Here is a 17,694-nt window from a genome sequence, read left to right on the forward strand (position 1 = left end):
TGTTTTTTTTAATTGGTATCGGTTGAATTTATGGCTGGTAGGCTTTTTATGTCTTGGAGGGTTTCACAAACCATGATCTTAAAATATACACTGCTTTGCCTTATTTCTTTCCAAATTTCCTCAGATTTCAAACTGCAGTGTAAATAGCTAAGTTTATATTTTGTGGCATAAATCCCCAAAATCTTCTGAGCCAAAACCAAAGACGGGCTGCTTGCCACTGCTTGTGAAAACCTCCTTAGAACCTTTAAAAATTCACAGGAAATATGACCATAACTCATTGGATGCCACACGTCCAAAGGTACCATGTGTTTTATTGCTGACTTGTACTTTGACCATGCATGGGATGAGAGCTGCAGTGTCAGAAAAAAACAGCTTTAAACGGGTTCTGAAGAAACTTTTTGACACTTGGTGCAGTCCTGTTGGGGAGTCTGACTTGGAAGGCCAGACTTGTGTATGTGTACGTCCATAAATCCAGTCTTGAAACTTAAACTTGTTTAGGACTTGAAGGGAGTTATAAGCAGAACATGTCTCTCCCAATCCATAAACTTTAACGGTGTTTAATAATCCATGGCCAGTGCATTTTATTTCAGGCAGGAAGACTGCTTCTCAGAACAATCCAAAATTGTTCAGCACTGGATTAAGCTAAAGCCGTGTCAGAACAGGACAAAGACAAAAGGTGCTTACTTACAGAACTCTGAGGTTGTGAAGACCCTGGAGAGCGTTGCCTGATATATACCTCAGCTGATTCCCGGAGATTCGCCTGGAAGAGAAACATAGTTTAAAAAAAAAAGAAAAAAAAAACCCCAGCCATTTTAAAGTAAAAATTCAAGCATAGCTACACTAACTAAAAAGTTGTACAAGTCTCAGATGAACAGTTCTGTCGTTTATTTTCCTCTACAATTTTGGATTGGGCTCCTCCAATATGACTTCATCCCATATTTACAACTTTGGGGTTACAGTTGGGGCAGTATGCAAATAACAATATTTGATTCCCTTCTGTGTGGTTGCTATTGGCCGAAAGCGCAAACTGAAACCTTAACCAATCCTGGGAGCTCCGATGAGTGAGTAAAAACTGAGTGCGCTGCAAGAAGTTATATGTGCGTGGGGACATATGCAGTGTTTGTGCGCACAAACACATGTGCAATGTGAATGTGTGTGCCTATTCTCATGTCCTTGAGGAGAAATTGGGCCCGTTCTGAGGGTCCTTGAGGACAGCACGGCAGAGAAACCACACACATTCACACAAGCAATCCAATCAGTTTGTTTATCAAACACGGCACCTAATGGTCATTTGCGAGTGTGTGTATGAGATGTCCAAATAAATAACATTCAGTCCAACAGATTTAACTCCCAAGGTCACAAGCTGGAAACGCAGTTTAAACACAGATTTGGTTCTTCACAGCCCAAGACCACCCACTTTTATTAAACACACGCACACATACGCTAAAGGTTAGTCATTGGCACCCTCCTCCAAATCAGACCAATTCTCTACAGGTGCAGCTTTATGCTAAGCAGCTTTTTCTCTGGCAAAGCTGCAACATGAATATCAATGTACTGAAATATTAGCATTAAGGACTGTCTGCTTTTCCAATCATCCATTCAGTAATGAAGGAGAACTCAGGAAAAAACATCATCTGACATCTGATGTTGCTGTCAGCATCACAGATGATTATTACTGCGCAGTGTTGAACTGCACAACTCCAATCACAAAAGCCAAATCTCAAACTCAGCTCAGTGTAGGACCATCATAAAACTTAGATTAAAAAAAAGATTTACATCAGCATAATAAAATACAAAGTTATAAAGGTGTTACTTAATGCTACAATTCAACTCACAGTCAATGATTAAATGTCCCTCACAGTGTCTGGATGTCAACGGGTTTTACTGTCTCGAAGAACGAAAGCTCTCCAACCCTCGGGCTGTGTCAGGTTTTGTTGTTGCATAAGATTGCTATTTGAGGCAATTTAAAAAGTCTCATTTCTAAGGAGAAGTGTTGAAAGCTTTACGCAATTGTAAAACAAATCTAAACCAGTTCTTGAACTTAGTTTATATTTAACTGTCTTCCAGAATGCTGTCTCCACGCTTGTCTATGAACAATTATTTGCATTTTGACGCCAATCGTAACAATCCTTGGGATTTGATTTTAATCGTGACTAGGATGACCTTCAGTGATGTTTGGAAGATGATTAAGAACTTGACATGATGAACTGCTGCAGGTTGTTGACCATATGACTCTAAGCAAGGACGTAAGACATGAAATATGCCCAGGAATGGAAACTGAGCAGCACTCCTTCTTGCTCCTAATGTTTGTCTTTTTGATATAATCAATAGTTTAAAGTTGCAAGTATAGTTGAAACATGCACAACAGCAAGAGAGAAACTGCTGTGTTGTTTGGCTATTTCCATAGCAACATCTTTGAATTGAGATAGACGTACTATCAGTCTTCCTGACTGACTGTCCTCCCTGACTTGCCCGGGATTTGTTGACAAAGTGAAACCTGTTTCCTGACAGTGTGGCAGATCAATCTAAATTATAGACAGGTAAAGAAACACTGCTGACCAAAAAAAATCACACCGATTTCTGATGCAAGTCCTATTTCTGATTGGACACTAAGAGATGTTTTGATAAGCTCTGCTTCTGCTTCATCTGAAAAAAGATTACCATATTTTCCGCACTATAAGGCGCATCTTCAATGAATGGCCTATTTTAAAACTTTTTTTCATATATAAGGCGCACCGCATTATAAGGCGCGTAGAATAGATGCTACAGTAGAGGCTGGAGTTACATTATGCATCCACTAGATGGAGCTGCACTAAAAGGAAATGTCAACAAAGCAGTCCGACTCCAGTCGGCAAGGAGAGCCTTCCCGACTGGGCCGGGGCGTGGCCGGACGATGGTCACCCTTCTTCGTTCGCGCACAGCATGTTCGTGGAGAACATGGTGCTAAATGACCTGCAGATGACCTGATTATAGACGGTCAGTAGGTAGAAACTTTATTCATAGATTACAAACCAGCGTTCTGACAACTATCCCAGCATGCACCGCGTGCTTCTTCTACGGGCAAAAATGAAGTCGGCGGCTGCTTACTGTAGTTGCTAGACCTGTTGTGGCTCAATATTGGTCCATATATAAGGCGCACCGGATTATAAGGCGCACTGTCGGCTTTTGAGGAAATTGAAGGTTTTTAGGTGCGCCTTATAGTGCGGAAAATACTGTAATATTCTCAAAAAAGAGCCAATTTTTTTTTAGAATAAAAATTGGTTCTTACAGTAAATATATACATTTTTAAACAGTAAATATATATATATTTACTGTACATAAAATAAACATACTATCTAGTCAGCTAATTGCTGTTTATTGTTCACAAGTAGAGATCAGTGGTGTGTGTATTGGATGAAAAATAAATGATTGCATCAAAGTCTTACAATTATTATATTACATTTCACGTCGTAGATAATAAGCCTTGAATTTATGATTTTGTGTGAGCTATGCTCAAAGAACTACACCACAGAATCCAAATCAACAGTCTGGAATTACACTTTGGCCTTTTTTTTTTCCTTCTTCGCTTTCAGACTTTGTCAAACAGACAATTTGTGTCAAAAGTGAAGATGAATATTTAAGAAAGGGGGGGAAAAAGAGAACAACATCAACAGAACACCGACAGTTGCCATGGACCAACTCTTTCCGTGGTATGAGCGCGTGCATTTTTGTGTGCAAAAGATTGCACGTACGAGTGAATGTTCCACACTTGGGCTTCGAGTCGTTCCACATCAATCTCATTCTAATGAAAGGCGCCTTGCACTTGTCAAACCGGGGCTCCGACTGTTTTTGCTTTTAATTTGATTTGGGGATTGCTAGAATTGTTCTTGGCCCCTGCTCTGCATGGATTAAAAACTCCTCCTCGGCACAGCTCTGCTAAAATGATTTATATATAAAATAACAGAGGACAGTGGTGTTGAAATGTATACGGGAGAGAAAAACAGGAGTGGCGCTGCTTTTCATGAAGGTGAGACCACCCTGCTATCAGCGCTAATCAACGAGGACTTCACTGAAGCGTGCCAACTGCTGATTATCCTACGTATCGCCGCGTCTTATTGCCCCAGAATAATAAACAAACTGACAGATTAAAGAGTTAGAGAGCAAGGATGAAAAACAAGATCATTTTTTCTGGATCCGATCTTGCATAGTGATAGAAGAAAAGCAGAGCGTTGGTGAGTGATAGGAGCTGATGATGAAAGAAGACAGAGAGATTAAACAGGACTTATCTGAGAACGGACCATTTTTGCACAGCGGTGTCTTCTATTTGGACATGCTCATTTGTTTTATTTGTGACACATAGAAGTAAAATTCTGACCATAGCAACCTTACTGGTGTTTGAGCCCTCAGCTCACCCTCAAGGTCAACCACTTAACCTGCCGTTAACCTCCAAATTTGTGGGAGTAAAACATACACAGCAGGAGTGTCTGTTCTGTGTGAGAGGCTGTGTGTTTCTCAGAGATAGACTTGCTGACAAATGGTCAGTTGGCAGCTTTAAAATGAGAACTTCTAATCGACCTTGATAGTCCCAGCTGTGGGCTGCACCTGGAGCATCAACGAAGCCAATATCATAACCTCTCAAACCCCGGCCGCGTCATATTCCTGGCTTATCGGCAGACAATCTTATCGTACAGAAGAAGAGCAGGGTAGCTTTGGCTTGTTCTCCCGACCTCATTCCTCTTACATTTTAACTGCGTTGCAGAAAGAGTGACTGCTGAAGCTGTTTGACGAAGCTGGATGAATATTTCTAAGCTCTGTTTGTGGTCAAGACAAGGTTAGATTGATAACAACTTAGTTTTAGACCAAGAAGTGGAGCTGTCATGTTTTATTTTTATCAATTTAAAAATGTAAATTTGCAAAATTGAATTTGAGAAAAAAAAAAAAAAAAAAAAAACAGCTGCTTTGTCAAATAGTTTTTCCTGTATGGCCACTTTAGGCTGCTTGTCACATTGTGTAAGTTGGAGTACTGAAAAAAATGCATCTAGAGAAATAAAACAGATCTTGTAGCATATCAGTTTCTATCACTTCCTTAATTAGTGCGTGCTGCATATGCTTAAGGCACATATGTCTGTTGACTGCTCGAGTGACCCCAGTGGTCAGAAAAAATTACTGATTTAATCAGAAAGTAGGTCATGTTTCAGATTCAAGTTCATTTCATGAAGAGTTCAGATCATCTTTACTTTCACAGTATTTCTTTGGATTTAAGGATGGTATCATTGGGCGTTTGTGAAATTTAAGTAGGAGTTGTGAAGGTCACAGTGGTAACTATGTGTTATACATTATGTGTGAGAGTTGCAACACCCACTCGTTTTTTTTTGTTTTTTTTTCCACATATGCTGGTGGTCAAATTATACATACTACAAAAATTAATGGGTAGGAAGTTGATGCAGGAGAGTTGTTTGCCTTAGGCAACATGTCTTCCTATGCCAATAAAACACAAAGCAGAGAGTCTGGAGAGGGTGTCAAATCGTCCCTTTTCTATTGTAAAATGACCAAATGTAGCTGATTGATGGTTACATACGATGAGACTTGACAAAAACTGGTGATTTTGTGGAGAGCCAAACACAGAAGGAAACGTGAAATGTGATCTGCGGCTCCACGGTGTGTGGAAACTTTGATAAAGATGATAGGCTGAAACCACTGTCGCCTTCTAAAGAGGATTACAGGAAGAGCTTTTTACGGGGCAACCATCCCCCCCTTCTGCCTCCTAGTTGCAATTTGATGAGAAGCAGGTAGACCATCTTTGATATTAGGGAAGACAACCAAAGAGAGGGGGATGTCTTTGAAATGTCAGGCAGACAAGTAAGCAGTCGATGTGTCTTAAGTGTGGGCATCTCTGCCCTCTCATTAAACCACCCACCTCTCAGTTTATTCTTTTCATGCTGTGTGTCACCGAGGTCTGAGTGTAAATTAAGAGACGATTCACTGATCAAAGCGTTAAGTGGAAGCTTAATAAAAGGCGTTGGATCAATAAAGTAGAACTAAAACAAATGGGGGTAATTAGAGGCAATGAAAGGATCTGAAAGACAACAACTACACAAACAGTTTAATATCAATGTTGATACTACAGTGAATCAAACACAGGTTTATCCTGGTGAGATTTTCTACTTGTTTCGAATGTTAACCCAGAAATCAGTGATTAAATTAATAGAGATTAAACGTTTGTACCTTCGTGCCGTAGGGGTGAGAACTGAGCGAAAAGATGCTTAATAGCAATATTTTTTCATCAACACTCCAAAGCTCCACAAATCTGACTTTCTCTCTTTCTTCTCCATTAGATTCAAGTAGGTTGCCAAGAGCGGATTTGTACTGATTGCTTTGCTTGGTTTGTAAAAATGTGGGAAAAGCAAAAAGGAGAAAAGTAATATCAAAGGCAGAGATTTCCAGCTTGTAATAACCTGCAGTGAAATGAACAGAGGGGGCTATAGAATTAATTGGAAGGGAGGGAAATGCAGAGCGAGGGGGGCAGGCAGTAAGGTGCAGCCCAACATCAAACAGTTTACCACTCTACCAGTCACAACATGCCTGGCCCTCGCCTCTCCTTCTGCTACCATCCTGTGTGATAGTCCCCACATCAAAAGCTGCCTGTTTCAAAACCAGCCCACCTTAGACCATTGGTTTGTTTTGCTAAGCACTATAAGTTGTTTTAATTATAACCTGTTAACAGTTGTCTGCTTTAACTCATCTCTCCAAACTGTCTAGACAGAAGTGGATGTGAAAAAAAAAACAATGTTATATTTCTCCCTGCCTTTTAACACTGTTATCACCTTTCTCATCTCAGCACATTTCCAGAAATGGCCAGGCAACATACCTTGGATTTAGGGTAGAAACATCCTCCTTGGAAGAAGTACACAGCAGCTGAATGTCTCCATAAAGTGTCAGAGTTTCATAGCAACAGAGGTGAAGCGAGATCAATGGGGTGGTAAAACATTTAGAAGACCGGCTCTGGACAAATTCTGCAGGTGTGGCTCAATCTAAGAATGCATTCCCTTAATTCTCCAAGGGCAGGCAAATGTCAGCTTGTATGTTCAACATAACCCCGTTGTTATTGTCCGACCAACACCAATATCTGTTCTTTAAGGAGTTTTGGTTGACAGATGTTCAGAACTGCATTTGTAAATCCTATGACAAAAAAAAAAAAAATACTCAACTTTGTTCTGTTAGTAAAGGACAGTTGGAAAATGGCTCAAAAGGAACCAAGCAGTTACTCAGTTACTCTTCTTTACTTCCACAATCACCATCATCACCATCATCTCATGCTTCACAGAGTGCAGCTGCGAGAATTAGTAAAGAAAACAGTGTGCTGTGGAAACACACAAAGCTGACACATGCGTGCATGCCCACACGCACACACACACATATACCCCCTCTCCCCTCTACACACACACACACACACACACTGCAGGACTCAAGGAAAAAATTGTTGAGAAGAGTGACATGCTCACATTCACAACCTGAGGGAAAATTTTCAAGCTGTTTTTTTTTTTTTTCCTTAAACAGGGACTTAGCTTAGACGTGCTGAGTTTCAGATCAAATATCGGCAATGCCACTGGAGTCTACGTTCAGAAGATTGTGGGAATTTCTTTGCTGATTTTTGCACATTGTATACTAGAAGCTTTCTTTCTTAAGACACAAACATTATGTCATATAGGTTTGAATATATTTAAAATAGTGTTTTGACACCTGAGTTGAAAAGTTCAAATTAGTGACCAAAACATTAAAGATCTGTTCATGTAAAGGAACTCCTAAGACTGTGAAGGCTGGGGCAACAAGCAACAGTTTTAATACGTTTTAAACTATCTATTGTCACAAAACAAATTGGTTCTGAACAAACTAAGCACAGATAGGTTTCATAAGAAATTTAATCCTTATATAATAAGTTTTTTGGCATCAAAATGCCAATTATACATATGTAAAATATCATTAAAAATGAACTAAAAAATAAACAAACTCATATTTTCACATTCAAAACCAGCTCTGGTTAATTTCCCTCCTTGGTGCAGGTTATAAACACAGTTAACAGGTTTCCATGCCAACGTATTGAGACCACCTCCTTCAGGTGTCGGTATGGTTCCAAATGATCTCTATGTGGTCTGACCTAGATCAGACATAGCAGGTGTGGATGGCAACGATGATCCAAATGCCTTCCTTTAGCCAGGACCCATACAGTAGACCACATATGTCAGAGTCAAGGCCCGCGGGCCACATCCGGCCCGCGAGAAGGTTTTTTACGGCCCCTGGGATGATCTTGATTTATTATTAGAACCGGCCCGCAGACCGCAGCAAGCCGGCACCCCGTCTGAAAAAAAAATATCTTCCTTATTTGAACTGTAAGTAGTTCTTTAAATGTTCTGTGAGATGATGTACTTACCCATGTATCCATAACAACCGGAACTTTCAATATCCACCAAGTTATTGCCGAAATATACCGTCTATTAAACGAGTGCCCCCCGGATTAATTACACTCTCTGCAGCTGCAGCTGCGAAGTTACCGTATTAACCCGATACTTGCTGGAAAGTGCAACGTCTCCCCTTTCAGAAACCGTTGGAATTTTTCCACTTAGCGCTACGTGTGGCGGAATTACGGTACTGCAAATTTAGATGTGTCGACGGCAACACATCTAAATGCCTTGACTCTGACATATGTGGATTAATAGATTTTTGCACTTTATTTTATTGTATTTCAATCCAATTATATTTTAAAAATATTTCAGTTGTGTCTGTTGAAAATTAAAGATTACTGACAGAGCCATAAGAAAATATTGCTTTATTTATCTGATCATATTGGAATATATTTGTTAGGTTTTCAGTAGGTTCAATTAGGTTCACTAGACTATATGCGTCATTTAAAAACATTTCAATGAACATTCGATCAGTCCGGCCCTCGGCTTGTAGCTAAATTTTTTATTTGGCCCTCCGTCCATTTGACTTTGACACCCCTGCAGTAGACAAACTAATAAATGAAAGTCGCGCCTCTTTTTTGCAAAGCATTGAGACGTCTGCTCAAAATCATTCAGTACTTCTCAGCTCACTTTGCCTCAGAAGCACTCTAATTATATGATTAAATGATCAGTCTTTTTTTCTACCAGCTCAGAAAACAGCATCTGCTTTCTGCATTTACATCCGATACTCCTGCCCTGGACACACCTTACCAATAAACAGCTTGGATGTTCTCTCGCGGTTTGTAGTGGAAGGATTTAGCTCATTTGGAGTAATCTTTGTGTGAAAGGAAACCAAACCACCAGAAAAAAAAAAAGCCAAAGCTCAACCGACTCAACAACTGATTTGGGCTAAAGCACACAGGTGTAAAAATGTCCTTAGGATTCATCGGACAGCTACAGTAATCAATTGTATATCTAATTTTAACTTAAAGGAGCCACCTGCACATCTCTGGGAGATGTTTCAGGGAGTTGGTTTTAATCCTTTTAGACCTGAGAAGCATAGACATGGAGGTGGACTCTAAAAAAAACCTTTTTTTAATGAGATGACTGGTCCAGAGGCATTTGGCAGCAGGATTTTGAGTAAACTGCACCTACCTGATTTTGATTTTGCACAAATGCCTGTGTCAACAATAACCAAATCTTACTGAAAACAGAAGCTTGCGCTAGTTCCCCATGTTCTGCTTCAATACTAAACATTCATAGCAATGTTTAAAGATGTGAGTACTGAGTACACCGATTTAGTGCTAGTTAAATGTAGGTCCATAACAGCATGCATACTGATATAAATTTGTTATAAAAGTATTACTGATTGCACTTTAAAAATTAGGTAACTTTATGTTATTAAAGGTAAAGTTTAAACAGTAATGATTTCTTGGTTAATGTCAAGTTGTCATAACAAAGACATTTTGAATAATGTCAACTTTGTATTAAAAGTGTCATAATTTACCGAATGACGCTTTATGACAACAGTCATAAATATTCATGAAGACTTATTCATGTTCATGACAGGTGTTATGTCATGTTTATGAAAGTGTCATGACAGTCTTATTCACCCCCCTTCAAATAAAGTGTTACCACAATTCCTCATAAGCATTCTTCTTTTAACTTGGAGTGCTGCTTATATAATTACATTACATTAACCTAAAGCTGTAATGTATCTACTTTGGCTAATACTCATGTCTGCAAGTCTATTTTTCTCTGCTGCATTCTCTGAAAAATAAGTCAAGGTAGAAGACGAAAGCAGTACTTTGGATAGTACCTAACCTATAAATACTTTAAGGACTGCATTCCCTCTCCGAGTGACTATCCGGTTCCCTTTTGTTCCTTTTTTTTTTTTTTTTTTTTTTTTTTTTAACCACCATCCCAAAATCTACTAGCGTGTTGCTGCAGGCGCTTTCTTAGTGGGAGAGATCAGAGGCAAGCCAGACCCATCAACCCCATCTCCAAGGTCTGCTCATATCAACTGCTCAGGAAATGTCTGTTTCTTGTCAAGTGTAAATTCTGAGAGCAGGGTTTCATAAGCTAAGTGTGAGCTGAATGATTTTGTACTCACAGTTCTGATAACAGGTGCAGTCGATGGAAGGCTCTGGGCTGGATCTCGCTGATGTTGTTCATACTGAGATCCCTGGAGGCACAAAATGGAAAAGCATCAATGCATACCTTATATTATTTGTGTGATGTCAAAAAAAAACCTCACAAATGATAAAATGTGTTTTCACTTGGCAAAATGTCATTTGAAGCAAGAGCAGGATGGGAAGAGGTTGGGGGGTTAGTTAGAGAGGTCGGGGGACAAAAGGGTGAAGAGGGAGATGCTGAAGAGAATTTTCCCCAATGAATCACTGTTGGGCAGCTGCAATTTCCTCCTTGTCCTGTGGACTTTTTCTCTTTTCCAGATGTCTCACTCTACTCTCTTTCACATCTGACCCCCTTAGGCTCCCCTTATATCTACCTCTTGCTTTCTCCTTCTCCCTCTCTGATTACTCCTCTTTTTCCCCCCCCCCGTCAGGTTTTCTGGGAGACCACCACCCTCCCTCTTTGTTCATTGCTCTAACAGACACAGTTCGTTTCTATGCTGACGTGAGAATGAGTGTTCCATGGTGAGTGTTGATGCAGCTGCATTATGGTGAAATAATAAAGTGTAGGACGCACAGACAGAGAAACCTGCAACACACAAATACACTTTTTTTTCTTTTTTTTTAAACATTTCAAGACAAACAAATGACTCAGGGAACATGTATATCCACAAGGCCCCAGTCATGTAAAGTTGTCTGTTTGATAAACACAACAAGAGCAAGGAGGTGTTGCGTCACCAGTTCTGTGCTTTCATGGCCCTTTGGGGTCTTGCTCGAGTCTTTGAGAGTCAGCTTCATCTGTGTGTGTGCCTGCATATGTGTATGACACTAACCATTGCTCATAATGGCAGACCACCAGGCTGGCAAGCGTAAACTGTGCTTTCGGAAGCGCTTTGCAGTTGTGAGTTTTGACACTCTTGCTGTTTGTTTGTCTAATCAACCAAGCTGGCCAGGGGGGCTGAATAGATCTGTCATCATAGACGTGATCTACAGCCAACTTTCAAGGAGTCCTGGGCAAATCACTTTAAAGCAACTGTCTACTATAGACATTTGGGCATTTGATTGGAGTCTAACATTCAACTCTAACTGATGATGTGGACTTTTCTTGGGGAGGGGAGGGGGGGAGATGAGCAGCCAGTCCTTAATGTGTCTGTCTGCCTTTTTACATCATCTGCTTGCATTTATTACTTTCTTATGAAGATACCATAATGGCATGCTACTTTCCTTTGCATGGGAATTTCCTGTTACAAAGACTCTTGGCTCTGACTACAGAGAGTTTAAGGCATTTGTCAAGGATGCATATGTGAGCAGAGCTGAAGTCGGAGATATCTAATTGTCAAACACATCCAACTGAAGTGAGTAACATGCATTCTTTCAGGTCCTGTGCATCAAATTTTAATCTACTTGCCTAATAAAGTTTATTAGAAGCACAGCCCCCACCATTTGGATTTTTGGTTGCGAGCCAAACATAAAGCTCTGCACAGATTTATCAAATGGAGCACTATGAAGTGCTTTGACGGTGGGTGCTGTCCAGTAGGATCGGGCCAATAAAACAAGGGAGGAACGGAGACTGCAAGGCAGCAGAAATAATCCATGTACAGAAACATTCAATAAAATTTGGAAAATGTTTAAGAAGGAACAGGATATTTGTTCGACATGTTTGTGTAACCCAAGCTCTCTGTATACTTCCAATGACCCGAGGCACCTTGAAATGTTGCCTCATCAGATATCAGCAACATTCTCTATCGGTCTTTCTCTTGAGCTGAGAAATGAGTTGACTGATTAAGTTTAGCACCTGAAAGCCAAATCTTGCAGGATCAAAATTTGAGATAAAGCATAAACAAAGCATGCAACGTACTTCGTGAAAATATTCTTTCATGGTGCTATAATTTTAAATAATTCTTAAGAAAATAAGCAAATCCCTTGGAAAGGATTGACTTTTTAAAAATATTTAGACAAAAAAGCTCTTAATCCCCTTTGAAGCGCATGGAAAATGTCTTTGTATCGAACCCATAAATCCTTGAAATTAGAATCAAAGGCACCAGATAAATGCCAAAGATTAGAATCTCAAAATGTAGTGAAAAGAGAAACCTGTCCTATGTAAATCTCTGACTACTAGGTTCTGGTGAGCTATTGAATTTTGCAGTGTGTGTCGTCATTAGTTTAAGATCTAAAGAGCTCTCAAACTCTAAAATTTCTGAATACTTATTAGCCTTCCTGTGAATGTTCTTATATCCAATTTTCCCCCCAGATTTTCATAAAACCAGATGCATTGTCCCTTGTCAGCTAAGCATACATTGTGGAAAAAGAAGTAGATCAAGCTATTTTTACAGGATCTCTAGATAATCTCCAAATATCAAGGTGCAATAATATGATATTGTTCATAATTAACTTTAAACTAAGAAACATGAAAATCTGCAACTTTTATTGTGACATATTTTATATTGTTTGTATAAGGCTCTCGTCTAATCAGATCACCTTTTTCCACAGATCTTCTTCCACAATAACCTAATTTGTGAAATACATTATTGTTTGTCCTGCCAAAAGACAAAAGATTACCTGATTTAGGATTTCTGGAACATTTCAGAGTAACTGTGGGTCGCATTGCTGCATTTCTGTTAAATGTTGTTCCTGCTCTCATTTCAGGTTAACGGCGCAACAAGTGTTGCAAATGTTGAGTCTGAAGTCATAAAGTTTCCAGGCAGGGGCATGCGCACAAAGACACTAGGTGGTGCTAGAGCACCAGTCCGTTTTCTACTGGATGAAAAAGTGCCCTATCAAAATTGTTTTTTTTGTTTGTTTTTTCTTTCTTTTTGATTGTTTTTGCAGTGTATACTTTATGGCCCAAGTAGCAGTTCCGGACTTAAAGCCTATATTACAACACTCCCCTACAAACACACAATGACAAGCCACGCCTCTCTCAAAGTGAGCTACAGCGCTCAACGCAGATAGGTGGACACAGAAGCGTGCTGCGTGCCGCACCTGAACACTGATGCCCCGTTTCAGAAGTGGAAAAAGTGGAAAAATCCCAAGTTAATTCCAGGGAAACTATGTGCATATCCTCGGTTTTTGGTTTCAGAAAGCCAGATAGCTGTTATCCCGAGTCAACTTACTACCGCAACTTACTTCGTGAACCAAACTTTCTCCGTAGCAGGATTGTTTGAGCAAACCTCGAGTTTGTCCTACTTTTTAGCTGAGACCTGGCACAAGGAAAGAATCAGAAATGATGTGTCCTTTTCTAGGGGGAATCTGTAAATGTTGGAGAGTAAATATTCTGCAGAAAGCTCAGTCTGAAGATCTCTATGATTTGTCATTCCCAGAGGCTCTGTCCTGCTAACTCTCAATTTTGTAGCAGCAACAGTATTGCTTTTTTTTTTTTTTTTCAATTGTTAGAAATGTTTTGATATTCTCCTGTACCATTATTAAAATGTCTATTTCCATTAATGTACACCTTCAGCCTTCTTCTGTTCTCTCGTCACCATGTTGAATAGCATTATCTGCATCCCATTGATGAAGACTTCATCAATGGTATGAAGCCTTCATATTTAACTTAGGGGTGAATTTACTCACAATGGAGTTACTAGTTGATATCTCCTGTTCTGAAACCGAATACCCAATCATATAAAATTCTCAACCGTCTTTTGTTTTATACTATTCAAATTGATTGTTAGAAAAACAAAAGAGTGTTACACATGGTTAACAGACAGCATGTGGCTATAGATTTGAAAATGATATATGTATATGACGTTCAAGTTCTTCATGTAAAAAAAAAAAAAAAAAATCACATTCCCAACTCAGCCGGCATTTCCATTTCCAAACCAAAAGTTTCTGTAAACGCCACTGTTATATCAAAAGAAATGTGTGACATCAAGTACCACACCAAAAATGTGTGTGGCCTCAGGAAACAATACACACACACCTCAATGCTGCTTATCGTACGTGTGCAAATAATCTACTTAGCAAAATATTTATTAGAGCATTCTGCAAGAATCAGTAAAGCACTGCTGCACACACAAACACATACACAACCACATGCACACACCTCCCTTTCAGGCATATCCAGCCTGTTTCTGGGGATGTGCCCACAGATGGAGACAACTCTACATTATCTGGGCCTGATTAAAGAGGCCATAAACAAACGTTGTGTGAAGTCCGTAACTGCCACCGCTCTCAGACAGAATAAGCACGCCGCAATGAAGTGAAAGAGAGAGTCAGAAAGGAAAGGTTTAAAAATAAAGACACAGGCTGGTGAGTCATGGGGAAAGGTTGAATGCAGCTCAGCTCGGCTGTGCGCTCCAGCAAGCTCATTGGGAAGCTCGAGAGAGACGTTTCTGCTGCGCAGGCCAAGGCCTCCGCTGACAACTTGACGTATCGTTGGAAGGCACTGTGTTATGGCTTGTTTTTAAAATCAAATAACAGCTGTGGCTTTTTTAAACCATGATAATTATGATTGATGACTACCACATGTGCATTGTGTCGGCTGGCGCTGTGACGTGCAGATATTTTCAGCGCAAACAAACGGCCGCAAAAAGAAACGAGAGAAAGGGCGCTTAAAGGTTTCTCAAGTTGTGTGGTGTATTGGAGTTTCACAGTTAGAATTTTGGTTTTCTCTATCCCTCATTTTATGCACATCTCCACTGTGTGACTTTTGCGTGTGAGAGAGAAACACAGTGTCAGTATTTGTGTCTGCTTGTGCCTTATGATATTACTTCCATTTATAGGTGGCTGTGGTGTGTGTGGTAAGATGTCTGTCGCTCATTTTCACACCCCCATTGTTTCCCAGTGGGTCTGCAGATGTGGTGGCTACAGTTCTCGGTCACCCTTTCACCACATCACAGACAAGCGACGCTGCTGGGCCGTAGAAATAGATTGCTGTGTGTGGGGGGAGACAGAATGGAAGCATATGTGGTTTGCACCCTTAATTTTTTATGAGAGAATCCAGCAGGGAATTGTTTTTGCCCCATCTTAGCCATCACACTCAGCAGTCTGATGCTGCCTGTAGAAGAACTCATCTCTCAACAAGAAGGGTCTCACAAAGCAGCACCGCTTCTTAGATTTCCCTCTACTGTTGAAGGACAAACTAAAGACTCCTCAGCAGTGCTTACATCACAAAAACCAGACAGCTGCTCATCACTACACACTCTCAAAAGCAACTCTTAACAGCTCCTCTTATTCTCCTTTTGTTGATTCTACACAAGGATTAGCAATACAGTCCTATGGTCTCAAAACCATTTTTTCAGACAGTAGAGTAAACGACATCAAACATAAGACCATAGACAAAAAAAATATATGATCTTGGGAAACTAACCAAACAGCCCAAAAGCACTCAGAACAAAGACCCTGATGCACATGCTGTCAGAGAAAACAGTCTCATACAAAATTCAGAAAAAAATAACACCAGACTAAAATGACTAAACAATTTCAGACAGAATTTACTCAGACCAAATGCCATTAGCCATAAATGGCTTGAGGGCAATCCGCCTCAGACCAAACAGCATCATCCCAGCATTAGGTGAAACAGTCTCATCCTAAACTGTCTCAGACAAAATAGAGTGAAACCAAATGACCACAGACAAAACGATCCAAGGCAAAACATCCTCTGACCAAATGCCATCAGCCAAATGGCCTCAAACCAAACCAACTTAGACCTAATTCCATTTTACTCAACAGTCGCGTATCAATCAGTCTAAGGCAAATCAGCCTTAGTACAAATGGCTTGAGACAACCGAACTATCTAACTACTGGTGACAAGTCTGCAGCCAACTTCAGGCCTTAAAAGACACGAAAGTGAATTATGTGATATTGCAGCTCAAGAAATAGCTTTTTTAGAGCTACTTAGGAAGTTGCTGTTGGCTTTAATCTAATTTAACACTGAAACCACAATGGTGAAAAAACCCCAATGAGAAACATGAGAAAGTGAAAGCATGCCTTCTTCATATCAGACATATCACATGACATTCGGTACATGAGGTTAAGGTGCGCTCATAGAAAAAACTGTGCCCTCTGGCGTTACACAATTGCCGAATTCCATGTGTTACCTGTTAAGGCCTGAGGGTGGCGACACTTGGTCTGAGGCCTTTGGTTCCTCTGATGTTTAGTTTGTTCAGACTTTTTTTTTTCTTCAGCCTACAGTTAAGCCAACAGGTAAGGTTATTTGCTTTGATGTCAGCTGTGTAAGAAACTAAATGACAATTTTCACCTTCATGTGAAAGGAATTCTATTTCATTGTGCTTATCTTAAATTTCTTGAGTTAAACCCAGTAGTGTGTGAGGAACTGTGAGCTAGTTATCGAGAAATTAAAGACTTGACCATTTTCCCACTTCTACTCTTTGTTTCAAAATTTGCTTTGATTGATAGTTTAGCCTTTCTTCCACTAAGTGTGTACACTTTTGCACATGAGAATGTAAGAAAAAAAAAAGGTTTGGCATTGGAACAAACATAAAACACCGGGTATTTAACTGCTTTATGTTGTGATTGATAGTGTATCCATGGCACAGAGCTGGTGTTAAGGGAGGAACAAAAGTAGGAAGAAGTAGAAGCACATTTCCATTCATAAGCCTTGGCCCTTTCAGTTGCTCTTTATACCTCTTTATCTCCAACACTCCTTCTTTCTCTGTGCATCCGTGTTTTAAATTTCAATTGGAGCATGGAGTTACACAGTTCTGTAGTTACAATAATGTGATTTATCAAATTTCCACTTTGGCATCAACAGAACTACTGAAGTATGTTATCACCACCATGATCAAAGGCTGTGTGTGTGTGTGTGGGTGTGAATGTGCCCCTAGCTCCATTGTTGCCAGTTTTAAACTTGAAGCCTCGCTGACAAGAGCTGGTGATTTAGCACAGCACAACAACTGGCCACATCATATGAGAAGCGTACACCGCACTCCAGACTCTGGGTGTATTTGACGGACCACCCTGGTGAGTGAATACGCCCATAGATCAGGCCAGATACCACCAGGTGTTTGTTTTTGGATTTTAGTGTTAGTGTTTGGTGACATGCATCAGTTAGACAAAGCTGAGCAGAGAAAATTTGACTTTAATGAAAAGCTTTGCAGCTTGTTTAAATTCCAGCTTATCAGTCATGATCATTTGGCAAGACCACTCACTGTAACATCTCCCTCTACCACTCAAGCATCATTTTT

General features: G+C 40.0%; 1 protein-coding gene across 2 annotated transcripts in view; it reads right to left on the minus strand.

Annotated features, from left to right (window-relative positions):
- lgr6 (leucine-rich repeat containing G protein-coupled receptor 6) overlaps window positions 1-17,694 on the minus strand; it is a 59,101-nt gene that overhangs the window by 18,130 nt on the left and 23,277 nt on the right. For both annotated transcript variants that reach the window (XM_088007330.1, XM_014999859.2), the window contains exons 2-3: window positions 10,531-10,602; window positions 689-760 (exon numbers count right to left, since the gene is read on the minus strand). In XM_088007330.1, coding sequence (XP_087863456.1) covers window positions 689-760; window positions 10,531-10,592 — 134 coding nt within the window. In that variant the 5' untranslated portion in view covers window positions 10,593-10,602. The remainder of the gene's footprint in view (window positions 1-688; window positions 761-10,530; window positions 10,603-17,694) is intronic.

Source organism: Poecilia mexicana, unplaced genomic scaffold, assembly GCF_051168715.1.
Source record: "Poecilia mexicana isolate PSO_F unplaced genomic scaffold, ASM5116871v1 scaffold_7, whole genome shotgun sequence".
Lineage (NCBI taxonomy): Eukaryota > Metazoa > Chordata > Actinopteri > Cyprinodontiformes > Poeciliidae > Poecilia > Poecilia mexicana.